Source organism: Anser brachyrhynchus, assembly GCF_964034855.1.
Source record: "Anser brachyrhynchus genome assembly, chromosome: 3".
Lineage (NCBI taxonomy): Eukaryota > Metazoa > Chordata > Aves > Anseriformes > Anatidae > Anser > Anser brachyrhynchus.
This window is the reverse complement of record NC_137696.1, coordinates 91996863-92024672: the sequence shown is the minus strand read 5'-3', so window position 1 is coordinate 92024672 and position 27810 is coordinate 91996863. Positions and strand designations below refer to the sequence as shown.

General features: G+C 37.4%; 1 protein-coding gene and 2 long non-coding RNA genes across 20 annotated transcripts in view; 2 read left to right on the top strand and 1 right to left on the bottom strand.

Annotated features, from left to right (window-relative positions):
• Nucleotides 1-6089, top strand: part of LOC308192418 — a 58453-nt gene extending 52364 nt beyond the window's left edge. For all 13 annotated transcript variants that reach the window (XR_013948789.1, XR_013948790.1, XR_013948791.1 and 10 more), the window contains 2 exons: nt 830-1048; nt 1589-6089. This is a non-coding gene — a long non-coding RNA (uncharacterized lncRNA). The remainder of the gene's footprint in view (nt 1-829; nt 1049-1588) is intronic.
• A 9472-nt stretch (nt 6090-15561) lies between these two features.
• Nucleotides 15562-23958, bottom strand: LOC308192419. Its single transcript, XR_013948802.1, has 3 exons — nt 23677-23958; nt 20649-20681; nt 15562-18508 (listed from the first exon to the last, which is right to left on the bottom strand). It is a non-coding gene; the product is annotated as an uncharacterized lncRNA (long non-coding RNA).
• Nucleotides 23959-24127: 169 nt separating this feature from the next.
• MEI4 (meiotic double-stranded break formation protein 4) overlaps nt 24128-27810 on the top strand; it is a 160841-nt gene continuing 157158 nt past the window's right edge. For 4 of the 6 annotated variants that reach the window (XM_080585985.1, XM_080585986.1, XM_080585984.1 and 1 more), the window contains exon 1: nt 24128-24488. In XM_080585985.1, coding sequence (XP_080442111.1) covers nt 24446-24488 — 43 coding nt within the window. In that variant the 5' untranslated portion in view covers nt 24128-24445. The remainder of the gene's footprint in view (nt 24489-27810) is intronic. The other 2 variants (XM_080585982.1, XM_080585981.1) reach the window with 2 other exon arrangements.

Here is a 27810-nt window from a genome sequence, read left to right as displayed (position 1 = left end):
TATCAAGCAGTGAGTTACTTACCTTTGGTTCCCTTTAGAGTCAGCAGAGAATAATGGGTATTTCCAAATGGCAATTATTTTCCCTAAATCGGGGAAGGTATGTAATTAGGTAGCTAACTGGTAGTGAGATGAATCACCTAGGAGCCTGCATCCCTTATTGCTAAGAAAAGCTTGACTTTGACTTGTCTGTCTAACTTTTAGCCCCCCTGAATTTAACTTCAACCCCCCTTCACGTGTGGCTCCCTGGCCCACAACGAGAAAAACTTAGAATTTTTCTTCTATTCATAGCTGACTCTAGAGATGTTCTTCCCCTCTCTTGAGGAGAAAGCGCTTGTATTTTTCTGCAAGGATGATATAAGTGCATCCACTATGACCATGAAGCTACAGCCGTTTGTGATGCACACCATAATGAACATAATAAAGTCATTTGAAATTTATTATCCATTGAGAAGGAGAAGTGTATACTTCTGGATGTAATTGGAAAGAGAATTTAAACTCCTTTTTAAAGAATTCTCCCTGAAATAAAAAGTTCTTTTTTTTTTTATTTGAAGTGAGTGAAGTTGCTTAAAGAACACAACAAAAGCTATTAAAACTTTGACAGATGTTCTGCTCTGGTGAAATGTAAAACTGTGTTAATTTTAACACAAATAACACAGAGATAGATTATGTCAGAACTTTTTGTTACAATGCTTTTTCTGACTGAAATATTTCTTCATATTATTAATATATTCATACTTTTCTGTCAGAAATTACTTTGTTTCAAAATTGTAATTATTCTACAATCAGAAAAGTGGAAAGAAATGAACTTTTTCTGGATTTTTTATTTCAGAAAATATTTGAAAGCATCAAGATTTGGGGAGAACTAAAATCATCCAAGAACTGGAATTTTCATCACCTCAGGCACCCTACTTAGCGGGTCATTTTGCAAAGGTCTTTTCATCTCAGAAATGGTCATGTCTGCTCCCTGGTGATAATGGACAGCACTTCCCACAGTTTTTGTAACATGGAGGATGGTCAAAGTCTCTGCAGATTATATCACTGCTAGATAGTAAGAGCACTACGTTTATGGGTATTCTTAAATGATTTATAATTTTCTGTGTAGTGTAAGAACTGTATTTTCCAGGTTCTTCAGTAGTTGCTGTGCTTTCTCAAAATTTAAAAAACATGAATCATTATCATGTTCCCTATTATTTTTCTCCATTTTCTTGCTTCATAAGCATACTCGTTTTATTACACAGTAGCTGAAAAAAAAAATAAATTAAAAGTCCCTATATCACATGAGAACTAAAGTCTGAAAAATGGCTGTACTACAGGCAGGATGGAGCCAGGTGACTTCTCCAGACCCCTTGGCTTTGCTAGGTCATGGTGAAAATAAGCGGGCCCCTCACCTCAGCAAACCTGTTTATAAATACTTATAAGTGATGCATTTTCTTATAATCAAGATTGATTGGCTGGAGATTCAGTGAAGTTTCTGTTATTCAATGGCAAGTGCACCTTTCCATTCCAATACTTTACCTAGAGACACAGAATATCCTTTGACCCTCAACATCTAAACTGAGACCAGGTTTTTATCTTAAATCTGTTGCAGATCTGGTGCAAAAATCCCTTGGTGATATCTGCAGCTCTCCATGCTACACAGTAGGCCACAGGAGATCAACACCTCCTGATCCAGCTGCAAGAATCTGTGAAAACTTGAGAGGTGTTTTGAGTGACTGCCATGTAGGTAACTCCCTCTCCATGAGACTGCTCCTCCTGCCTGTCCTGAGAAGAGAGAATTGCCCATGAAGTCATCTGTACCCCTCTGGCAGACACCTTAAGCCCCATGTCCAATGTCCCTCAGCATGACAAGCCCTAGAAGTCCCTGGGGGCTGTGCTCACATCCCTGCTGCGTGTCCCCACGGGATAGATCTGGGCTGAAGCAGCAATGTGGGCAAAAACACAGCACCCAACCTTCAGGGAGCAGTTGTCTAAAAGACACTTGGGGAGCTTCTGCATCCATGGGGTTCATAGCTTGCTTTATTTAAATTTTGTTTTAGTAGAGATACAAATGGGTATGCATATGGAAAAGCTCTCCTGTTAGCAGAATATTTTAGATTCCACGTTTGATCTTTATTTTAATCATGGATATCAAAAATACAGACTGAATGTTAAAGACGTTCTAACAGACAGAAAGAAGGATGAGTGAGAGCTTAGCAAAGTAATACAGGTCTGGAAAATAAGATTCAATGACCTTTTAATCACTGGCTTTCTGGGTATGTAAAGGAAGATAATTTATTTTCCCCTTGCTTCATTTTCTTTCGGTACAGTGGGGATAATACAACTTACTTTAAACCAGCCTTGCGGGAAGAAACGTAAAATATTGGCAGTTTATTGCAGGTTTTGATCAAAGGATCACACTAGCAATTTACTTTGGGCAAGTAAATTATATGTGTAGAAGCAGAATTTCAATTTAAAATAGGTCATGAAATGATGATGTGGTAAGGCACTCCTCTATGACTCTGACCAGAGGACCTGTGGTACTCTATGAGACATCTGTACCATGAGCTAGAAAAACAATTGGACATTAGAGAGCCTTTGACAACCTTCAGAGGAAAAGACGAGTTATCACCTTTAAATCTGAAATTATAGATAATTACATTCTCCTCCCTCAGTCCCCCTGTAGTTCCAATTAGAGTTGCTATTTCTCACTTCCCCTCCCAAAGCGTGGCACGGTACTGCTATGCATTATTGAGCAGCTGCCTCGTTTGACCCCAGAGGTGACTGTTTTTTGGAGCTGGAAGAAACGAGCCATACAGATTCCTTGACTACATCACCGAGATATTGTGACTGGCTTAATTAGATAATGCTCGAGAAGTGTTGTGAGATACTTGGATTAAAAGCATTATATAAGGCCAAATTAATTATGAGTATTAATACAATCTTGATCTAAAGAGTAATTTGAATAAAGGATAAAATAATAATGAGATCTTTGTGAGTCACATACAAGAGTGCTTTGCCTCTCCATATAAAATATCTCCCACATCATTTAAAATGTTTCTGTGGAGCAGAGTAGGGCAGTGCCGCTCAGAAGTGACAGGAATATGTGCTGCCGAATGTGAGTCATAGCTGAACTCCAACATTTGCTCCTTTGTTTGCATTTTAGGCATAAGACATCCTGTTCCCTACTACAGAATTGCCTGCAGCTACTCTGATAGAAGGGAAAATTAAGAACCTGACAGGCAAAGGGGGGTTATTGGGTTTTGTTGCGAGGTGTGGGGGATTATCTTCACTCCCTGTGCAGATCTGTGGTAACATGGCACAGCCATTCTTGGCCTGGGGTGAAACTCTGACATTTTCGAATTCAAGGAAATCTTTCCATTGACCTCAGCAGAACCAGGTTTTCAACCACTTGTGTGTTTTATTGTCATGTTCTTTCATGGAAGGAAATGCGGAAAGGCTGGCAATTATGTGAATTTATGTAGCCACGTAGACAATCTACCTACAAAAAATGGAAAGTGGAAAATCAGACTGAACTGATCTGAGCGGTCTCCAAATCTCTCTTGATAGCTGGGTGGCCAGTACGGCTTTCCACTGAATCTTTTTGCTTGGTAAGGTTTATTCATTGATTGCACCTAGAAAGTTTGGTATCAGATTTATTTTAATGAAATCTGAATGTATGGAGATCGGATTTCTAGCTCTGAAGTTTTTATATTTCCTAGGGTGGATTCTTTTGATTAAATATACATATCTACATTATATTTAAGACATCTGATTTAGACTGAACTGAGTTTCTTCTAGATCTGCACTGACTCTAACAGGAGTCTGCAGTAACTAACTACATTTAGTCACGTAGATTTTATAGTTTTATACTTACATTTCAGTAAGTATTTTAGGGTTTTAATGAAATAGGGCTGAAATACTGAATTATTTAATGTTATTAAGCTAGTTAGCACAGAAATATGAGCAAAGAATTGTATTTTAACTTTAAAAGCAGTGTATCTCTGCAGATTTCTTCCTTTGTTTACTACCTAACTGAATATTGGAATTGAATAACTATTGTCTTTTCAGGCATTGGACTAATATATCTAATGAATAGTCTTCACACAAACTTCACTTATAATACCAGATTTTCACTTGCAGTCTTCCTTGTCATGTAAAACTGGAGTTGACTGACTACAGCGGAGCATAGAAATGACATTCTGAACATTTAGTTCTAGTCCTTTTATTTTTGTTTACTTCTCTGCTTCATTATAATGAGATAAACATTTCTGTGTGCAGAGGATTATAATTACTCATGTCCATGGAGCAGCTCACTAGAGAGTATAATTATTGCTCACATTTTGGCTCAAGGCAAGAATTAGACTAGCTAGCCTGACATGGTCATGACTCTTACATTTTAATTTGTTCACCTCCTGGTAGCACCCAACAGATCACCTATGCCTCTCCTAATTTTTGAATACAGAGATGAAACTCCTACCTCTTTTCCTTTTTCTGTGAGGATGCTCTTCATTTCTCAGAATGAAGTTCACCTTACAGATAAATAAAAATGCAGAGCTGTCTGAATGGTCACCTGGCGCAGAGATGGGGGTGGCACACAGGGCATTTGGCCATGCACACAGCACAACCAATGTCACAGAAATGTCCAAAACCACAGAGACATGGCCGACAGTGCTAGGTGCACAGGGAATTTTTTGAATTCAGCAAGGACTTAGGGCAAGCTAACAACCTACTGGGGCTGAGATACATTCAGGTTGGAGATGACGTATTGCTCATGAGCCACGTGTAGATTGAGAATCAGTTTGAGGTAGCTGCTGTGGCTGCTGAGAACTCCTTGAAGACAGTAGGCATGGCCACAGTCACCACCTAGCACAGGCAGCTGCTCCTTTACTATTATATGGTGCATTATATGCCTGTGCATGACTGACACTTCTGGTTTCTTTTATTTTGTCTTTGGTACATGTTGTCATTAATGCTTCAGTCCAACAAAAGTCTTCAGGGTTTAACATCGTGTATCTGGTAAGGCATTACAGTTTGTGCTACCCCTTGGCCTAAACTAAACAAGTTACACTTTATCAAGCAATAAGAACAGGCAATGCCTGTTCTTTGTCTATTAGTGGTGAATCCTGAGCCTTTAAACCACTGAAAAACACCAGGCACTCAGACTTTGCCAGGGTTGGATGACTCTGAGTTTGTGGGAAAATTTTTCTCCAGAGAAGTGAGCCCTGACCATCTCCTCAGATCTTTATTGTGGGAGAATAATTTGGGAACTACAGCCCTAGCTATAATTCTAGTGTCAGCCACAATTTCTCCAAGAAACCTTGGTAAGGTAGATGAGTGCATGTAGAAATGGGCTTTCTACTCTGCTTGCTGTGGTGGAGAGAACAGAGCAGCCACATTTTCTTCTATACCCTTGGCTGAGATTTTTCCTTTCACAGATCCATTTACAGATGCCTGCCCTGACTCCAGGACAACATATCCACCTTGAAGGTAGACTAAGGAACTTAAGGAATTTCTTACTTCCATTCTTTTTTCCTGTGTGTGGTTTATATTTTATTGCAACACTTTTAGTATTAGTTGCCACATATGGCCATTAGGAGCTTTTCTGAATGTGACATCTCACTTTTTTGCTAAAGTGAAACAGGATTATAGTTTTTAAATACAACCTAGGTTCAGAACTCATGAGAATTCCACACAAATGCAATTTTAATGACTTAAATGTACCACTTATCTCATGCCTAAATGTAGCCTCAAACGAGTCATTTTAAAACAATAATAATTTTTCAGATAATTGTCTCATTACAGAAATGCTGGAAGTGGTAAGAGGAGAGTGAGTGAGCAAGTTGCAAATATTCCATATTCTGTTTCAATAACTCCTTGTAGCAAATATTTACAAAAGGTGTAAATTAAGAAGTTTATTCTGCATACTATAAATGCATTTTACCTGTTTCTTTTATAAGACATCTCACTTTAGAATTTCAGATGGTTTTACAAAATTGTTTCAAAAATGATGATTCTGTAGTGTTTGCATACACTTGATATATATCTTTGCAATTATTTGTTCTTGTGCATCCTTCTACTTACAGAATAAAGACTGTTTCAATTTTTACTAAGACAACTTGTAATTTCTTTATAACAAATAATGAAAGCATTCAGAGAAGATTTAAAGGTAAGAAAAAAAAGCTTTTTTCATGAGTGCACTACTCTTAAACCATAACATCATCTCTGACACTGAAATCTTAGTTATTTAATGAAATCCTGGTAAGCAGTACTATACCCCATATGTGTCAGGATTTTTCAGTGCAAGAAAATGAACTTCGGTCCTAATGTGTGCTTTGGGAGAGTGAGGCACTGCGAAAATATTACAGCAGGGCATTTCAAACTCGGTTAGCTCAGCTGTCTTTGACAGTATCTTGGTGCTGATAACAGCAGTTCCCAGTTCTCTGTCAGGCTACATATATGTGCAGGAAAAAGATGTCCCTGTTCTTCCCTTCCCTACCCACCAGTTATGCTCGTTCAAGCTGATACTTAACTCATCTCCCCAGCTCTCTGCCCTGCATCACTAACTGTGACCCAGCTGCATCTCTTCACCTACCTACCATGTTCACCACAAGCTCTTCTTCACCATCACACCGGCCCCACGCTCAGCCAGCAAGCCTGAGTCTGGACACACACTGCCAGCCGTGTTTAGGAGGCCCTTGGAGAGCCCTGGTTTCCAAGGCATTGACATCCCAGTGGTCACCACCTGCCACCTCCATTAACGCGTTCAGTTTGGCACCTTGGCAGCACGCGGGAGCTGCTGCTCTGAGGTAGCGCCGCACCGTGAGTGGTGCCCGTGCCCCCGTAACGCGTTAAGCCACTCAGACTGTGTGTGACTCCTCTCACCTAGCATCAACTTTCTAAGCTTAGGGATATAGATGCTGATCTGCTCCATTTCTAGCTAATGGAAGGAGACAGGAACAGCTGCACTCAGAGCCAAAGCTCCATGTGGACCTCACCACTCTCTGAAGGTGTCTGTCCTCCATCTACAGGAATGACAGCTGACTAACAGTAACTGTATGGGGCACTGCTAGCTCTCAAGAGATACCAGGGCTTGCCCTTAATGTGCACCAAACTAATTTTAGCGTTAGCAGAACTCCCTTATCTCAGTAAGCAAGTTGCTCTGCATAAGGGAAGACGTACACACAGTCAAATTTCTTTTGAAGATATTAACATGCACGAGCAATAACAAATAGTATTCTCAATGGTGAAGAAATTTTGTAGTTAGAGGGTCAATAACTTTCCACATCTTCCTACGCTGGTTTGCCAATAGCCCAAACCTTTTCTGAGTTGATTGAAAAGGATTAAAATGTTTGACTCTTGAAAATTAATGAAACAGATAAAATCACAATAACTTTATCTGAGCAAAATTAAAGGTGTAACCAAGAAAAGTGGAAGCAGGTTATATGCACTTCTCAAGGATTATCACTGAAGTATACTTATGTATATAAATGGAAAGGGAAAAAATAATTTTACTGGGGCAGATAATGATAACATAAGGGGGAATGGATTTAAACTAAAAGAGGGTATGTTTAGATTAGATGTTAGGAAGACATTTTTCACTCAGAGGGTGGTGAGGCCCTGGCACAGGTTACCCAGAGAAGCTGTGGATGCCCCATCCCTGGAGGTGTTCAAGGCCAGGCTAGATGAGGCTTTGGGCAACTTGGTCTGGTGGGAGGTGTCCCTGCCCATGGCAAGGGAGTTGGAACTGGATGGTTTTAAGGTCCCTTCCAACCCAAGCTGTTCTGTGATTCTATGATGAGTAAGCTGGTACTATTCATAAATCAGTAAATTTAAAGTAATACTTCTTAAGTAAATTCATTGAGTATTGATCCACTTAAAAGCCATATAACATAAAAGAATAGTGTTCTAATTATGTGAAGTGCTTCATAAATGAAGTGAATAAGTGAACCACTAAGTAAATTCAAGTCATTCAAAACCCGCATGAAAGAAGATAAATGTAATCACCAGGACAAAAAACATCTGCTAAGTCTGTCTCTGTTCAATATGAATTTCTTGTTTACTGCCAACTTAAAACTTCCCAGACTTCTTCTTATGCCACTACTGTTTGATTCTTTATATTAAAGATGTATGTGAATAGAAAGCCAAAGTAATTTTTTTTTATTTGCAAATAGTAAATAACTTGAATTTTGATTAAATGCATTTGATTAAATGTCAAGTCTGGCACCAGGATGTAATTGTAAAGCCCCTCCAGTATAGCAAATGACTTTTAAGCTCTTTTTGAAGGAAACGTGTTTGCTTTCTAGCACTATCATTTACTTTTTACAAATAACACTTGCTGTACCTTATTTTTTTGTAATGGAGCTGTTTTGTCTAATCTCATAGTTTTATAAGTCAGTGAAAAAAACAATGTTTCACTGAAGTGGAAACCTTGATCAGGCATTGAATTTTCTTCTTAAAGCTGAAATAAATACAGTAGCATGGTTCTCAGTACCTTTAGATTGACCTTCCCTTCTACTCATGAACAAAGAACACACGAGTCGGGGGAGAAAATACAGGATTTTTCTGGGCCTCAGGAGAAAAGCAGGAAAAAAAAAAAAGCCACCATAATATCTCAATAAATTCCCTAAAAGACCATCTCTATCTTCCTGTGTGTGTTTTGTGGAGGGAGGGTTTTGAGCTGATTGGTGGTAAACACGGGTTAGCATAACCTCCAGCAGTGTTACTAGGAGTGGGGGGTTGTTAATGCTTTTCCCAGCATGACCTGATAAAGAGACCTGCTCTGCCAGACAGCCCAAATATATACATATGGAGATTCGGAAATTATTGTAGAGATTTACTTGATCCTGCAAAATGCAGTTTTCCAGGTCTAGCTCAGCAAACTGTTACCCAACGCAACTCTACAAAGTCCACCAGTCGCATGCATGAGACTAAAAGTCTTCCAAGGTCTGTCTGTTCTAGTACCTTTTTATTTATTTATTTATTTTTAGAGAGGTATTGTTATTTGATATAAAACTCCCTTCTTAAGCTGCATCCATCCCAGAAGTTGGAAAATGAATTGTGTGAGCATGAATGTGTATATACACACACATGTACAACATCAGTCAGATCTCCAACATCTGCACCAAAAATTAAAGAGGGACTGTTTGACGTCAGAACATGTCAATGCCCACACTGAACTGAAAAGGTGAATATATCTTTTTTTTAAAGGTTCTTCATACTGAGACTGCCAATTTAACTAACATCGTTCACCTATTTATCATCACTTAATTTTCTAATTGTTGTAGGTGAAAACTAGATTTAAACCAAAGTCTCAGAAGCATGAGATTCCATAGTTAAATACCACTTTACTAAACAAACAACTTCATCGATTCAGATTTCACTTACTTGTGAGAAGAGTATCAAAGAATCTGAAGATTTTCTTTGATCCACTTATAAAGCTTTTGAGATCTCTAGCAAGATTCAAGGTAGAGTAATGTTACTGGTTGATAGAAACAAGTTTAACGGCAGAGAAGAAAGTCATTGAAAAATCTGAAACTACTGAAAGTATTTGAAAACTGTATTTCTTCTACAAGATGTTTTTCCTTAGTCTACTGACTTATGAGTGCCCAATAAAACTGAAAAACTGAAAAGTTTAATAGCTTTTCAGCTAAGTTAATAATAAGCTAAGTTAATAAAATCAATAAATATTAGATACTATCTATCTTTTTGTTAGCCAGCTTATCAGCCCTGGTGTCTGACTGGGAGAATTCTTGGCTCTAGATAGATTGTTGGTGGAGAATTTTCAACATCAAAATAAAAAATGGTTTCCATGCAGCTTTAACTTTTCATTTTGTTTCTTTAAACTATATAAGGAGATTGATTTTTTTCCTCTTACATACCAACAAGAGGCTAGGAAAATTTGACAACAACCAAGTAGATCGTAACAGATAACATATTGAGTATTGCAATAAGATGTGACATGCTGCATATTGCAAATGACATAAATTATTAAAAACGTTAATGTTAAAGGCTCTTAAGTAATTTATGCAATTTCTTGGCTAGTCTGCAAGTCAGTGTTTCAAGATTAATATTATATTCATGGGTTGTTGAACAATGTCAGTGGTCAGTTCCCTTCTTTTCCTACCACCTTATTTTGTGGTTGTCATTGGTGTTATCACTTAACACTTTATTGAACTTCCATTTGCCTGTTTTCTCACTACGTAGATATATTTCTGTTCCCTGCAGCCAAGTATCAACCGAATAATGAGTAATATCCTAGTTAAAAAGTAGTGCCATTATGAGTACATGCTTAAGCACACAGAAATTGCTCAAAGACCAGTAAATCAAGTCAATCTCAGACAGTATTGCTAAATTCTTCTCACTTTTCTACTGAAATTTGTATACTTATTGAATTGTAGGATCATATAGTTTATAACAAATACTAGGATCCCACCCTGACTTTGTCCTTCTACTGCTTTTGTAACAGTACACACTCCACTTCATTATCTTAGAAAAATAGGAAGGAAAAGAATGACAATTGTATTTTTCTATTCATCGTTGATCAGAATATAAAATTCTACTCTAAGCTATTTGAAGTTCCACCTGAAAATTTTAGCAGAAAATGGTTATTGAAATACACACATAACACAAAGAAATTCTATTAACTCAATTAAAATGGAAAGACAGATGTCAAGCACGAAGAATTCCACAAATATTCCTTTAACATCATCCTTTGCTATGAGGTAGCTGTGGAAACAGATTACCTCTTTGTTGGAGGAAATACCAAGCCAAATGCTATTACTGCAGCCTAAAAGAAGTGGCACAATGCCAAAATGTTTTATTCCTATAATTTATTTGACATTCAATGGTTCAGTATGCCTTTTTGTATGTGTTAAAAATTTATTTTCATGAAATTAATGGAAAGAAAGGACAATAAGAATGAAAAATGGAAGACAGGGATAAAATTAACTATCTATAGCCATGTATCTTTCCACTGGAATGCTAAATATCTTTGACATTAGGATAGTTGCCTGCTTTGTGTGGCAAAGGGTGTAGAGGAGGCACTATCTTGCTCGGAAACTGCACCAGCTTTCATTGGTGACTCCCAGGCTTATCAGCTCCTTGCAGCAGGAAGTCTACTGGGAGATGAGCTGTGGTTCAGACCACATCTCCTTGTCCCCTGACCTGGTCACTCTTGTCACATGGAATCTTGGCGGTGTTGACCACCATGGTATGACCTGTCCTGCTTGTTTGGAGAGGTAGGACTGGAACAACCTGCCCTAACCTGGGCTAGTGCAAGCAGTGTTTGTTTCTTTTATAGCATGATTCCCATGCATCACCCACTGATCCAAACCATGCATTTAGACTCACCCTAAATGAGAAATCACTCTACATTGCATCCATGAAAAATGTTATTGCAATGTAAATTACAATTAGTGAACAAAGGATGGATAAACAGAGGCATTTTTTTTCTGGAGTGCATTCCTGTTTTGTTAATAATATCAATAAACAAAATCACTTGCCTTCTTAGGCAGGCTGAGGAATACAAGCAACTGGGACTTTCATTAGCTTGTTTACACAGGTACTTTTTGCTAAATAGGCATATATTCTTGCATTCTTTCTACACGAATACAACAAATTTGATAGACCTCAAAAGAAACAAAGGCAACTCCATGGAGACTGCAGATACTTATTTAATCACAGGACTGTTTACCTGATTTTCTTAAGCAATTTTTGCATTTTTCTCCCTTGATTTCATACCCATCTATAACAAAGACTAAGCAATTCACCAAACTTTGAGATTTAGACATCAAAACAAGCCTATTTTAGCTGATCAAGTACGTTAAAAAGAAAATTTCTCAGTCTTTAGCACATTAAAAGATAAACATCTTCTCCTGCCTTGCCCTCCCCCACAAACTTACACCTTGTCTCCAGCAACAGTCATATAGGAAGAAGCTTGTCAATTACCAAAACTTTTGGCACTAAGACTGGGATTAGACATAATATAGATGCATGTTTCAAAATTAATGCAGTAAAGAAATATGGCAATAGTAAAGGCACCCTTTTGCTTCATTTTAATATTTCCTCGTTTTGGTTATTGGTTTGCAATATTGACATTTTTTTCAAGCCTAAGCTACAAAGAAGGCTTCAGGATAATAGATCTTGTTTTAGGCACTAGCGTTTGAAGGGAAAGGGACAATTTAATATTTTAAAGTCAGTGGATCTGTGTGTGGGCAGTAAGGAAGAGGGTCTTATCTGTAGATTTACTGTGAAACAATTACGCTTCTGCAAGCTCTAAATCCCTTTCCTACTCACAATTAAAGGCATAGATAACTTCTTAATGTACAGCAGCTGACAGCTCAGATGACTGAAAGCCAATATCTATCAGTCTCTGTTTACTTCTGATTCTGTATGGGGAAAACCAGACATACATAGAATCCATGGGGGACAAAAAGAGCTTGACTAGCAGTGAAGAGATCATTTCTAGTGTAAAACAGATTCATCCATCAACTCTCCAGCAAGGCACGACTGGGTGTTTCATTTGCAAAGCATAAGAGGAGATACCAAAGGAAGAAACAAACAGATCCATGAGAAAGGGAGAACTCTCTTCAGGCAGAATTTCAAGCTCCTGATGACTTTCTGAAAGTCTCTGCACGGTTCCTTGATGGTTCTTTTGTTTGCTTGTCTGTCCTCAGAATGGTAATCGCCAGAAAAGTTGACTTGAACTAGCAAGTGTTCATTGTGAGAGAGCAGAAAAGGAAAGGTTGTGGAATATTGACAGGTACGATGAATCAAATCCTAAAGTCTTTCTTTGGTTTGTTTTAGAGCTTATACAAATCTCTGCCCAAATCTGTCAGAAACCTTAGCACTTCAATGCCTTATTGCGACCTTTCAATACTTAAAGAGGGCTGGTAGAAAGCTGGAGAAAGACTTTTTACTTGTAATGATAGGACAAATGGTAACAGTTTTAAACTAAACAAGAGTAGATTTAGATTAGATGTTATAAGGAAATTTTTCACTCAGAGGGTGGTGAGGCACTGGAACAGGTTACCCAGAGAACCTGTGGATGCCCCATCCCTGGAAGTGTTCAAGGCCAGGCTGGATGGGGCTTTGGGCAAACTGGTCTAGTGGAAGTTGTCCCTGCCCTTGGTAGGAGAGTTGGAACTGAATGATCTTTAAGGTGCCTTCCAACCCAAGCTGTTCTGTGATTCTATGATGAGTAAACTGGTATTATTCATAAATCAGCAAACAGTTCTATGAATCAGGAATCCCAGAATTTGGCCTGCTGTGTTTGGCTCTGAAGCTTTCAGATCCACCTATTAAACATTAGGTTTCATTACTTGTACCTCTAAACTCAGATTATTTCATTAGTAAAATTTATCCAATCCACCAGCAAAAGTTACTTTTAATGCACATTACTGCTGTCTTCTAGCAGAGAAAGCTATGAAACCGATCCTGCTGGATCCAAAGCATTCTGTGGCTCTCCTTGAGCTCTTTGGAGGCACAGCGGCTTGCCCACACATTTCAGGATTATAACATCAGAGAATTTCTGCCTGGGGGACTTGACCTCCATGACACTTGGATTGTCAGTTTAAGCATGCTCATAACTCTGTTCTATGTTCTTGTTTTTCCTATCTATCTCTTATCTGAAAGGATGTAAAAGGAAGACTGACAAACTAAGCCATGTAAATAGGGATCCAAAAGAAAAATTAATATTGCCTCCAAAATATCTGTAAAAACATCCCAATTTCAATATTATTTTTCAGATTTCTGTATCCTTCCTCCTCCCATTCTCTGTTAATCTCACAGGAGATTCTAGGCTGATCCTTACTTGTCATGGAGTTTTTTCAGTGAATTTGTTTAAGGGGAGTTTAATGAAGATGGCTAGTAATATCTCACTTATGCTAACTGTAAAGTAACCAAGGAGACCTAAAAATTGACTTCCATCCGCCTACACTGGTGGGTCCAAATCCATAAGCCTGATTCTTCAGACTACTTTCTGTACATGCAAAGGTGCATGAATCAGTTTGCACGTGCAGTTTCCATTTGCCTAGGTTACCTGCCAGCCTGGCTTAGCAACTTAAACGGAAGTCTGGTAGATTCCTGCTAAAAGCTGAAAAGCAGCAATTGCTTCTGTTGATTTCAGAAGGAAACACACCAGCTTCCTGGCCCTGACCCAAAGGCCCACCACTCGAAGTGATGTGTGGAAGGAGCTGAATGAAACCCATGATCAACTGTCCTTGAAAAAAAAAGAGTCTATTCTGCCCACCTACTGATAATTCAAGCAATTCCTTGACCTGCAAAACATTTACCAGAAGAGACACATAATCTACAGTCTTGGAATATCTGGGCACCTTGTATGGTGTTAAATCTCAATGATACAACATTGAGAAATGAAATCAAAACTACTTCTGCTCCTTCACAATTCCATTTCAGCCTCAGGGAGACTGGCAGCAGACTAGGGCAAAGCAAAGATAACAGGTACTGATCTACAGTGAAATGATTTACTTCCTTATCATTCATTGACCCAAGTGATTGAAGATCACCTTCCTAGAAACTGGCACCAAAAAAGCACAATCAGCTGTTTCTCACCTCACTGGTTATTTTAGTGTATGTCTGCAGCAGCATTTTTATATTTGGAAAGAGAGGATCCTTGCTTTGATCTTAAAAATTTATACCAATATTTTTTTTATGGGTTCAATCACACCTGAGACTTACATCAAGAAAACCAAAGAAAGGAGTTATAACAATTCTTGGTTCTTGTTTCCTGTTTCCATGCAGAAAGTTTCTACAGTTCCTTCTATCCTGTTTCTGAATCTAGGTGTTTCTGTAGTTACTATTATTAGTGACTAAACAAGAAGACATTATACTGTGTTTTTTGTTTTTTTTTTTCCCACTTTAGACATAAGAAGATGACCTGTTCAAAAAGATTTAAAAACATACTTTAAAACGAGATGTTACCAAGTATTTCTCAAACCTTTCAGAATCAAAGAATTATCTCTATGCCTTTTGTAACTGCATCATTTTTGCAGCACCATCTAATCACCATATAAACCAGGTTAGCTTCTAAGAAGCGATCCTAGAAATTAAAAATGGACTCTATCTGTTAGCCTTTATTATATGGGGAAAAATAATGAAGAAGATGGGAATAATTTCCTGTGATTTTGTGGAGGCTCAATATTATTTTAAAGCTTTTGAATTTCTTTTTAAATTTTATTTTTAAATTTAAAATATAAATCTACATTATCTTTTTTTTTCTTTTTAGCTCGAACTGTTTTAGTCACCTAACAATCCACTGTTCATGATTTTCTGATATTAATGCTCAAAAAGTTCCCATTCAAGGTTTTAAAAACTCACTCCTTTAAAACTCCTTTAAAAACTCACTAAGCCCTTTCAATGATTTGAGTTGCATTTATGATTTTATAGTTAAGAACCTGTCAGTTTTCTATTATGAAGTTTTATTTTCAAGGTCGTTCACATAATCTTTGAATTCCTTCAGGGACATCTGAATGATCCTTTCAGAATTTCCTACACTCACCAGGAGCTTGAAAGGTTTCTATGAGCTACTTAGATATTTCACATGGACTTTCTTAGCTCTGCGGTGCAAGCTTACTGCATTTAACTCATGGAACTGTAACTTAATGATAGAAAATTGGTATGGAATGACATTTGACACGATATCCAAAAGCATTTTTTTTCAGTTACAAATTCTGTAGTATCTTTATTTGGGTGTTCTTACACAAGAACATAAATATTCTGTCCCGCAAATTTGCAGAGAATTTAGGATGTGTTTGGAATAGTGCTTTGGGGACATGCTAAAACCTAGTCTATCAAATTTATAATCAATTTATTTAAGCACCCAGTTTTTGAAAACTGCATTAGCATCTCTGTTGCACCAGTGTCTTCGAAAAATATATAGTGGTGTTTTATACAGATATATCCTGGCTTACAGCTGCCATTTCACCAAGGAAGGAGGAAAAAGAAAAAAAAAGAAAAAAAAAAAAGAAAAACCAAACTCTTCTGTCCAGGTTAGTTGTTAGTTAATATTTTGTTAATCATACGGGTCAAATGGAATAACCGACTCGATTAGATAGGGTGCTAGAAAGGATACTGAAGAAAGAATTTAATTTCTCACACTGTGTTTGATTACCTGTTACACTCTGTTTACAAAAAAAAGTTTAAGCAATGGCACTTTTCTGACATGAAGATGGTCAAGGAAAATAGCAAGATGCTCAGCTATAGCACTAATGAAGGGCTCAAAATTGTCTGAGAGCTGAAGCAAAGCACAGAGGAGAAAACAGATGCCAGCCAGTAATCTCCAAATAATATCCTAATGGCCTTTTCCACTGCTGCTATAGGAGAAAAAAATGGGTTAGATGGACCCACTGGGGCATTTCTTATGCTTTCAACTGATGTGCATTTCCATGCTTGGTGTCCCTTCTACTGGATTTACCAGATATGGAGACCCAGGTGAAATCATACTGACTGCCAGGCTAAGGAATGATCTATGGGACACTGGGATCATCTCTTTGGCTCAGTATCAACTTTAAACAGGAGTAAACTCACAGAGCATTCAGACAGTTTACTGTTTTCCACAAGGAAAATAAAAATAATGAGGACAAGCTGGTCTTCATGAAAATCAGCAGAACAATTTCTAGCCTTGAAAATAAGTATACAAGTAATCACTTCAGAGGAGAGGGAATCTTAGCATATGAGGAAACACCAGTGGCAACATAGGCTTCTTTGAACTTTGACAGTGCTTTGCAAATTTTGAACAGCCTGGACCATTTTAAATATTATTCCTTGAAGACATTTAATAGCAAAGAACAGTGTTCTGAGGACTACCTAAGCAAACATTTCAAATGAAGAAACAAAGAGGAAAGCATCTTTTTTACTTTTTATAGTATCTCACTTGCAATGGTCTTAATAATGGTTGAGAAGGTATTTCTATCATGGCAGTCAAAGGATTAAGAACATAATCTGTTGTGCTGACATTTTTCATGTTTGTTCACTACCCAAATATGAATTATTATGAAAGTGTGCTAAAAATCCAATTTGGCTGGTTCTGAGTTATGGAAAATGAGGAAATAGATTCCGCATCATTTGAAAAATGTTTAGGGTGCCCTTTTATACTCCAATTCAAGAAGCATTCAGTATGACATATACCTGCCTTTGGCATGTCTGAAGAAATCTGATTTTGAAATCACCAAGCTATGCATCTTAAAACTACCTACCTCAATCACAACTGTGCCTCATTGCATATTTATTAAAGGCCACATTTTCCCTTGAGATGACTCTCAATGAAGTCATGCACATGTCTGTGTGTAGAATTTGGTGATAAAGCATAAATAAAATAGCAGAGTTGAAAAAGGTATGAAAATTATAAAAGCTATTGGAAAATAACTCCCCTCCAAATGCAAGGTGCATGGGAATACAAGAGGATTAACTCCATGAATACTTTACTTGGTCCAATTTCACCTCAGGTTCTCACAGATTGATGCAGAGTAAAACTTTTGATTAAACTTCAGTTTAACTCTTACAAACCTAAAGGAACTTACATATACAGCACATATATCAAGTGTCATATATACTCCACAGAACTCAAGTTTTCTTTGTTCTCAGATATGAACTACCCAAGTAACCTGCATAAGGATTTAACTCTACTGACTTGTTATTTTTTCTTTCATCTTCCCCCACATAGTTAAGAACTCAGGTTATACAACAAATCAAGCTTACAGTAAGGGGCATTTAATAAAATGTTGCAGCTGAAATGAAAAAACATGCATTGATTTTACATATAATAACTCAAAAATTAAATACTGAATTATTTCATCAAAGGGCTAGAATCAAAGCCAGAGCTGAATTAGTTTAGTTAATTTTATGAACAACACTTATGCAACAGCTTTCGTGGATTTAAGTGAAGCATCCTCCCCTCCCACAGGTGTCTCAGTGACCTTGCGAGTCACAACCACTGAGTCTAGTTCCAAAATTACACATATCATAAAATGTATGTTCACATTCATTGCATATTCTTTCCTCTTAATCATTTGTCTTGGACAAATTTCTTAATAAGTAATTGAGAAATACAGTTGACAACCTTGTATACTTTTTTCTTTAAAGTTCCTTCTGATGTTTTTTCTTCATTCTGCAGAAACTTGATTAAAGACAGCATGCATATTTTGGCAGATGGGTGATTGTCTCTTAAATCCTTCTACAAAATAGACATTAGTGGTCTTACAGACATGTGCAATTTTTCCCCTTAAAATATGCACAGCTCAGCCTTTGTGGTTCTTATCCATAGCCTGCTGCCCACTTGCAGAGCTGCAGATTTCTGGACAGCTGCACCAGGACTTACAATGATTTTATTTGAATTTGAAATTGTTTCACTTGAGCCATGCCATGCACATTTTAAATGGCATCTTCATTTGTATCTACTGATGTTCACATTTGTGTATCACCACCATTTCATTTCAGGCATGGGAACCACAGTAACTAGTCCCTCTCATGCTCTCAGCAGATGCTCTTCTTCTCCACAGCAACAACTCAGTGCCTGGAAGAAAGGATTTGTTAGGTCCATTACCCTTCCCTGATGGGCTCCAGGAGCCCCAGGAAGCACAGGATTAGAGTTTCAAAACAGATACAGTATTGACTGCAGCTCCCTTGATCTGTTAAAATTACGTTCAGCCCTTCAGCTGTAAAGTTCAGTAGCCGCTGAACTAGGACAAGTGATGGCACTTTTTTAAGGGAAAGAAAATTGCGTATAGAGGGGACAAAGTGTTTGTTTTATCTTTGGAAGCCAGTTGCTATAGCTGGAACATAGTAGACAGATAACAAAAATTATTTTCTTTTCCTCTGTCTACAGCTTGTTTCACTTTGGCATTTATATCCACCTGTCTGCCTGTCTGTGTATGTATGTATCCATCTATCTAAATGCATGTGTATATACATCAGTATATGTACATACCTCTGTATATGACCTATTCTATTTATGGCATATATTGCATTACAAATTAATTTTACTAGTCTAAAAAAATTAAGTTTTTCTGAGGAATGTTTGTTCTTTCTCCAATCTCCTTTCCTTGTTTACTAGATACAAGTAATTCTGGGCTTCATAAATGTACATTTTTAATAATTTATTATGAAGCCTACATTTCACACTAGGAAAAACAAATGAATTAACTGTTTAATCTTGCTAAACACAGTGGGACACATTTACAATTACAGCAGACTGACAAAACTCCTTTTGACTGAACGAAATGGTGACAATTTACACGGCTGAGTAGCTTGCCCTGCCCCTCCTCACCTACAAGAGCAATACATGTCTTTTGAGGGTAGAAGTTACCCTCAAATTACTAATTACCCTCAAAATTACTAATTTTGGAGACTAACAGGACTGCTTAGCCCATAGAACTAGGTCTGTCAATTACCATCTATGTATGCACATGAGTGTATATAAACAATATAAGTTTTCACAATAAGAGAAAATGTTGTCTTTTGTGAACTGCAGGAAGAAGAGTACTTTGGCCCATATACGATTCACAGACTCTAAAAGTTCTCCTGACCTTAGGCCTGGAATAGTCATGTCTTTCACAAAATACAGATAGTATGTACCTTAACATGTGTCTGTCTGGTAACACCATCTTGCTTACAGGTTGCAATGCTCCTATGGGACCCAAGGTACAAATTTCCCCCAAAGAAAAAAATTATTCTCTAACTCTCAATCTCTGAACAACAAGCTACTGCCTAGACAGATGCTAGCAACACTAACACAACTACTCTGTATTAAGTGAGGTAGCATGTGACTTTTTTGTGTGTGTGAATTGCAGTTACGCGGGTATGTTCCAAAGATGATGTAATTTGATCAAAGCTTATGCCAGACCCGTTCGGGTCAGTTGGAAGAAATCACAGAACCATAGAATGGTTTGGGTTAGAAGACACCTTAAAGATCATCTATTTCCAAACCCCCTACCATAGGCAGGGACACCTCCCACTAGATCAGGTTACCCAAGACCCCATCCAGCCTGGCCCTGAACACCTCCAGGGATGGGGCATCCACAGCTTCTCTGGGTATCCTGCTCCAGGGCCTCATCACCCTCTGAGTGAAGAATTTCTGCAGAATATCTAATCGAAACCTACCCTCCTTTAGTTTAAAGCCATTACCCCTTGTCCTATCACTCCACTCCCTGACGAAGAGTCCCTCCCCAGCTTTTCTGTAGGCCCCCTTTAGGTAGCGGAAGGCTGCTGTAGGGTTCCCCTGAAGCCTTCTCTTCTCCAGGCTGAACAAACCCAACTCTCTCAGCCTGTCTTTGTAGGAGAGGTGCTCCAGCCCTCTGATCAACTCCTCTGGACATGTTATAATAGGTCCATGAACACTGGAAATTAATAGGAAATTAACATTGTAGTCCGTGATTCATCTGACTCCCAATGTTTTCACAGATGAATGCTAATCAATATGCCTCAGCATAAATCCGAATAATGTAGATATTTTAATTCACTTAATTTTCTGTATTCTGAGGCAGTTAGGGAGGACTTACATGCCTCAGAAGCTCTTTGATTCTAGCCCCATGTGTAGAAATGTAATCTAAATTTTATCATAGGACAGATATTTCACAACTCTAATACTCAAAAAGAAAAGCTCATGGAATTATGATGTAATAAATTCATTGAAAACTCTTTTTATATGTACTTACATTATTTTTTCTTTCTTTCCAGTTTCTGTTGTCCTGTAAAATGGAAATGAAGAATAAACTCTCACAAAATTATTTTGTTAGTCTTAGATCAATGATGAAATGCAAATGCAGAAAATTGTCTGTTACATCGTCACATCATTTTTAAACATGTCAACATTAAAATATGACCATCATTTGGATTACTTGCCAGGATGTTTTTGCCCTTTTTTCCTTACCTGATTTCATTGGGATCTTTTTGTATTGGTTTCTGGACAGTGAAATCCTTGAAGGGAAAGGTTTTCTCTTTGTTTAGTAGAAGCGAAGAGAATGGATTCTGCTGTCATATCGTGTGTGTGCACCTAATTTTACAGTGTTATGTAAGTGTTAACATTTAAATAAAGCACTGTAAAGTATTTCCTCATAACAGAGCATACCATGATAACTGATGGTATGTCGCCTCTAATTAACAGTGAGTGTTGTTTGTTTCCCTGTTCTCAAATTGTGCCTAACTTTTTATATTGCTTTTGGAGAAGCGAGGTTTTCATTGCTTCAGCTGCTGAAGTGTTATCTTTCCTTCCTGATGGTAATGCTTTATTTCTGAACAGTAACAAAGAAGTCATTGCATAACTTCATGAACATCCTAAATCAGATGATTTGTTTAGAATTGCAGATTATGATCAATGAGGCTAATAATGTACTTGAACCATATTTCTGTCATCATAATTACATACAGAATAGAGCCATCACAAACACATTACAATCCATTTTGAAGTGTGATGCTGAGTAATGAAGATGCATGATGCCAAAATTTTTATCTTTAATTATATATAGCAGTGTAACACAGAAGAATGAAAGCTCATATGAGAAGACACTGACATTCCTGTTAGTGATTTTCACTCACTCTTCTCAAATTGGTACGTCTCTTGCTCCACATCAACTACACAAAACTGCAGACTACATCTGTTGAGACAACATATTTCGTATGTGTTTTTAGACACTTCCAGCCCTTGGGTAAATTGAGATGTGCTAAAACATAAAGATGTCTAATGAATTCTGATAAACTGTAGTTCTCCAAAAGAAAAGTTATACTTTCATGTTTGTTCAAATTATTGTTGATACTGCAGGCATCCAGTAAGAGCAGGGCCTGCATGTTCTACAGTAATATAATTCATTTACTCTTTAACAATTGATTGAAGGTTGTGTTTTTGTGTTTAGTTGACCACTGACTTATCTGTAATTATTCAGTGTATGAATTGGTTAAATGCTGAGAATGCACGACCTCTAATGCAATTTAACACCTGCACTGCTTTTATGTTTAATTATTAATAAAAGCAGCTAATTATTTTGTATGACCTTGTGCCATGAATATATCCTTTGACTGTTTTTCAGATCAAAAGGCATCTTCAGAAACAGAGATCAAAAGAATTTATTAGCAGCTAGTAGAATCAGTTCCCTTCATGATATACAAACTCCTTATTTGAAATCAAAGCTTGGTTTTACTGTTGCTTCACTTGAGATTACATGCAGTGCTAATCACCCAGTGTTTGGGTATTAAAATGGAAATTGTATCTTATTTTTTATTTATTGGATGTAACTAGCTTGCACACATGCACACACATTGTTCCTTGATTGCAAAGCTGATTTATTAGATTATGCAATCACTGGAAGTGTTGAGAACATAAAGTTAATGCAAGTTTAAAAAAAGCTACATGTTATGTTTGGGAAGTGTTCTTCAATAGACCAAAATTATGTATCTCAAAGTGAGTCTGCAGCCGATTGTGCCCTTATTTGCTGCTTTCTGATGAATAGCAAAGAGATATTCTGTTTAAATGGGGGTTGGGTGGGGGGTAGAGAGAGGGAAAGGGGAACTATTCAGCTTTTTCCACCTTAAAATATTGGGATGCTTCATTTAATTTAAAATGCAAAACTAAAAACTGTAAAGTGTACATGGCTGGTATTCTGAAAGTTGCATACAATGAGTTTAGAAGTTTGAGACACATTGCTTTTAACTACTATTAGTTCCAAATCCCCAAAAAAGAGCTGTGAATCTAAAATTAAATTTATGCAGATCTTGAATGTTTAAGTATAAAATAATCAAGCCTAAAACATCTTAACTGGCACTATTTATTGGTAGAAGGTTTCAGACTTGGTAGATGTCTCTCAGCAAGCCTACCCTTGTGGGTACCACTGGTACTTTAAAAAACAAAACAAACAAACAAACAAACAAAACAGTCAGAGCCACTTTCTAGTTTTAAACAGTAATAACACTGCTTCTGCCTAATTCTGCCTTTTACATTCAGCTCTCTGTATATAAAACCCAGAATTGCAGGTAAAAGCACTAAAGTCATTGTTGGACTTGATGATCTTGGAGATCTTTTCCAACCTAAATGATTCTATGATTCTATGTTTCTATGTCTCTCAGTTTTTTCTTTCAGTCACAACTGAAAAGATTACATGAAAACATGGACATTTTGTTCTACATAACGAGTGTCCACTTTGAGAAGTATCTGCATCACTTTTATGCACAGCAGATGCACAAAGATATACAGGAAAGGATAAAAAAAGTATGGCTGCTGGTACATTATTGTAAAGTAAAGTAATAATATAAAAAGGCTGGAGAATATTTTGTTATTTTTTCCCCTGGGCTTCACTGAGAAATAAGTAGCACTGTCAGAAAGAAAATACTCTCTAAATTATTCAGTCTAATTTATTTTTATTATTTAGAGTATAAAATGAAAGTTGCAATGTGTTAAGTTTTCTGTAGTGGGAGTGGTGAATTTATTTTTCAAGGAAAAAAAAAGATCAGAAATCTGACACTATGTATCTTGATAAAAGCATTAGGATTTTTTAATAAATTAGCTTAAGGTGTTAAAAACAAAGCTTTTCAAATTATCCAAGAAAAAAAAGGGGGATGAGAATTTAAAAAATATATATTGCTTGTCATATCTGAATACTTCTGTGTTTATAAAGATCAATCCTATACTGAAGAGTTTTATATATTTTGCTAAACCTAACTCCAATGCAACCAGCTTCCTTACTGATTTCTTACCTTGCCTCCTGCTCTCCCTCCCCTCCTTCATCAACTGCTGAGAAACCATTTCTGGCCAAGAAGGCCTTAACACAAACTTTTCAGCATAGCTTGTGTAAAGAATTTAATTGTACATACAATAATAACTTCTTCAGTTGATTGGCAATCTTTGATCACAGCCAAAAGGGAGCATATATCTCCAATGTACTGTTAAAGAAATACTGTTTCAAAGTTTTTAAGATCTCATGGATATCCAAACACAAGAAATGTTTAAAGAGAATCTAATTAATCAACAAGTTCATGAGACCTTCATGCTTAGTAAAACTAATATCAGCTTGACACCAAGCACACATCAGCATAAAAACATGGAGGACCACTTCAGGAGACACAGGTGATGATGATGAGCTTTAAGTGAAAACACCACCTCAACAGCCAACATGAAAATTAAAATTAACAGCCTGATTGACCAGCAGCTCCAGCCTGTGCTCTAAGCCATTCATTGCCTCTACACTTCTCCTCAGGGCCTTGCTTGTCTGCTTCCCTCACACAGGGGGACTCCCTCCCTCTCTGAAGACAGGGAGGTGGTTGTTAAGTTGGCCATCTTCTACAAGGCTTCCACGTTTCCCCAGCCCTTTGTTTTCCCCTCAGCCTAGGCGAGGGCCTGGCAGGGCCCAGGCAGACTTGGAGCCAGGAGCTCGCCTGCCCCAGCGCAGCCCCTCAGCCCTGGGGCTGGGCTGCCACCTGCGAGGGGGCAGTGTGGATCTCAGTGAGCCGCCTGTGAGGGCTTGCCATGGAGCCCTGGAGCGTCCCCCAAAGCAGAGGTCCTGCTGCAGGTGGGTTGGGACTTCCTGAAAGCCTCGATCTCCATAGGGCCAGGGAAATGCTAAGGGTGGCTGGGTGAAGGTGCTGGGCACCGGCCTGAGGAGATGCCCCCACCCAGACGCCATTTTGTTGGTGTGAGTGGGCCGCCTCCCCCTGCCGCTGCTGTTGCTGTGTGTGGAGACATTGTGTTTGTAAATATTGTGTTTTGGGTGGAGATCTGGTAATTAATTATCTGGGGCGCTAGTGAACCCAGTGAGAGAAGCAGGCATCTTCATTTCAGTGTGTGAGCAGTTGATCACTGGCTGCCTGCATGGGCCTGGTGAACCTGGAGCCATTTTGTCCCAGGCAAGCTGTGTGAGGGGCTGCTTCAGGCTGCCATGGCTTGGCTTGGTGGGGCGGGGTTCTTCAGGGTGAGCTCCTGAAGAAAGACTCACTTTTATTAGTTTATTTGGAAAGAAATGGCAGCTTTCATGTAAAACGTAGGAGGGTTTTGTTTGGTTGGTTTAGGTTTGTTTTTAATTAGGATAAGCTGTGAATGACTTCTAACTGCAGGTTATCTATTATTCACGTTTTCAGTTTTCTAATGTGCTACAAATCTGAAGATTTTTTCCTATGTGTTTGATCTAAATCACAAGAAAGAATGTTGTATTGTTGCTTTGTTGGATAGATGATGGGCAGCAATTAATATTTTTAATGTGCTGCTTGTTAAAATAAGGTTGTATCATCTTATTAGTCTCCCACACTTTTATACACTTTTATGACCAATGGAAGAATGTTTTTTTTTTTTGTTGTATTTTTCTCCTGTTCATTTTCTTAATTTGAATAAAGTAGTAATTGATCAGAATTGAAGTGTAAAAAATAATTTATTTTTTGTAGACTTGGTTGTGAATGCTTGGCAAGTCACTTTCACTGTGACTATCTTTTACAACTTCCAGTGCTTCACAAACTGATATTCAAGAACTATGCATGTAATTGTGGTTATAGTTACGTTAGTATCTGTAGTAAATATAAAGCTTTGTTCTTCATCAGATACTGTATGCTTTTTAGAGTACTAGATTCCTAGTAGCCTGGTGTTCTTCTTGTCTCAAAAAACACTTGCTTTCTCTTGAACAAACTCATCTTTCATTCTGCCAGTATAAAATTTGTGTGAGGAAACCAAGTTTTCTGCTAAGTTACCTGCAAGTTACTTGTTCACTGAAAGCTGCTGATATCACAGATATAAAAAACTTGTGAGAATGGAACTATTCAGATAGAGGTTGGAAATGTGAAATCGAAAAGTATGGTAATGTTTTATTCAGTATATTTTTAATGTGGGAAGAGGAAAGAAGCCAAATAATCCCTGTATAATCTTCCAAACCATTTATGATTGCCTTTTTAAAATTCTTCTCTGAAATTCTACATTCAGGAACTAATGTAGTAGATGAAGGTTGGAGGTACAGCAACTTTTTTGTTGCAACTTGGCAGTATATAAAGACTAAAGATAGTCTTTATGTATTTTTATGTAAAGATACGTATATTCATAGTCCAAAATGTCAACTGTAAATTTATCCTTTAGGTGACTAAATACTATTAGCACATGTGAATTTTTGTAAATGACTAAAGATCTGACTTTCACAGTGTATTTTGTAAAGCAGTAATGAAAAGTATATTCTCAATTTCCAAAGCAATTGGAGTTACACCCGATTGATTACAATTTGTTTCTGTAGGGGAAAAATATCTGTGCCAATATAAGAGCAGAAAGATGTCCACCACAGAGTTATACTTTAATTTCTGAGCAGAGGCCTTGGTAGAATAAATACCCTTTTACATCCATACATACATGTCTTCAGTGCTGAGAATAGTAAAGAAAAACATGGTAGTGGTAATTGTAATGTATGTCAGATTCACTAGATAGCATTGTAAGAGGCACAGCCAAAAAAAAAAAGTTAGTGGAGAAAAAGTGCAAAAGGAAGAACTCTCAGCTTGAAGGGAGAACATATACATAATTTAAAATGATCAGAAATCTCAGGCTTACATTAGGGTTTTCTACTTGGCCTATTCTGATGGGAATAGAACAAAAATAGAATCTTTTTATCTTTTTAAGGCTCCTATAGTGCATAAACTGTCCTTGCTGCCAGCGCTTTTTAATGTTTCTTTAATAAGATTGACAGGGTTGAACTTCTGAATGACTTAAGATTCTTCAATGAAGAATCACATTTGTGTCACTGCAGTGGTATGTTAGGGGAAAAGTTTTTTTTTTTTTTTTTTTTAAAAAAAAAAAACTTATTTGATTCTGTTCAGAAACCAAAATGCCAGAACAGTTCAAACCTTGAAAGAGTTAATCTAAGCATGTAATAGTTATGGATATATATATATACACACACACTTTGTGTTTATATACATACTTGTGTACATATACCCACTTGTGTTTGAGAAGGCAGTTTTGTTTGGTATCTAAAAATGGGAGTTTACTCATTTTCAAATGGGAGGAAATAATGTATAATTTCCTCACATGATCTTGCCAAAGACTAATGCACAGCAGCTTTATGAAGGGCCAATCTAGTTGTTTTATGCTTATTTAATTCTGGACTTCTAGATATTCGATGCTTCTCATGTGTTTTACCTGGCACCTGTATGCCAAGTTTTTTTGTGCATGAGCAATGTTGAAATGTTTACAAGTTTCTCAACATGTTTCCATGATTTCTGGGTTTTCTTATAGAAAACTTAATTTCTTCTGAGGTATTCAGAAGGCCTAGAATTACAAACTTGTTTTAAAAGGTGTTTATTTTAAACCTGCATAATTTCACTTGTTAGACACTTAAATATTTTTTGCAGGTCTGAGCTTTAGCTGCCTGTGGTGCACTCATCTCACAGTGCATAATACGTGTATGTGCATCTGATCCCATCATTTGAGCTCCCTTTGTAGTCCAAGGAGGGAAACAAGCCTTTCTGGGCCATGAATAATGTCATCACAAGGCAGATGTACAAATCACTTGACTTAGTGTTATTAGAAATCCCTGTTTCTGCCCACTGATCTTTAAAGGAAGTCTAGACAGCTAACTCAGCCGTAGCCTTCTGCACTGTAGATTTCTGTAGCTAAGAGGAGATAAATCCTGCCTCTTAAGTTTTACCAAAATCCTGAGGGGTTATGCTTGCTTATGTTCTTAATGCTAGGCAATGTTTACAGGTGGTGAATGTTAAAAAGCTCTAACGTATTTTTAAAGTTGTTGTTCTTAATTGTTTTTGGAGAATTTGTATGACTTGATTTTAAAAGCTAAAAAGATTTAAGAGTTAAATGGTTTGAAGAAATAAATCTCATGGTGCATTTTAATCAAGTTTTCTTGTGCTTTTGAC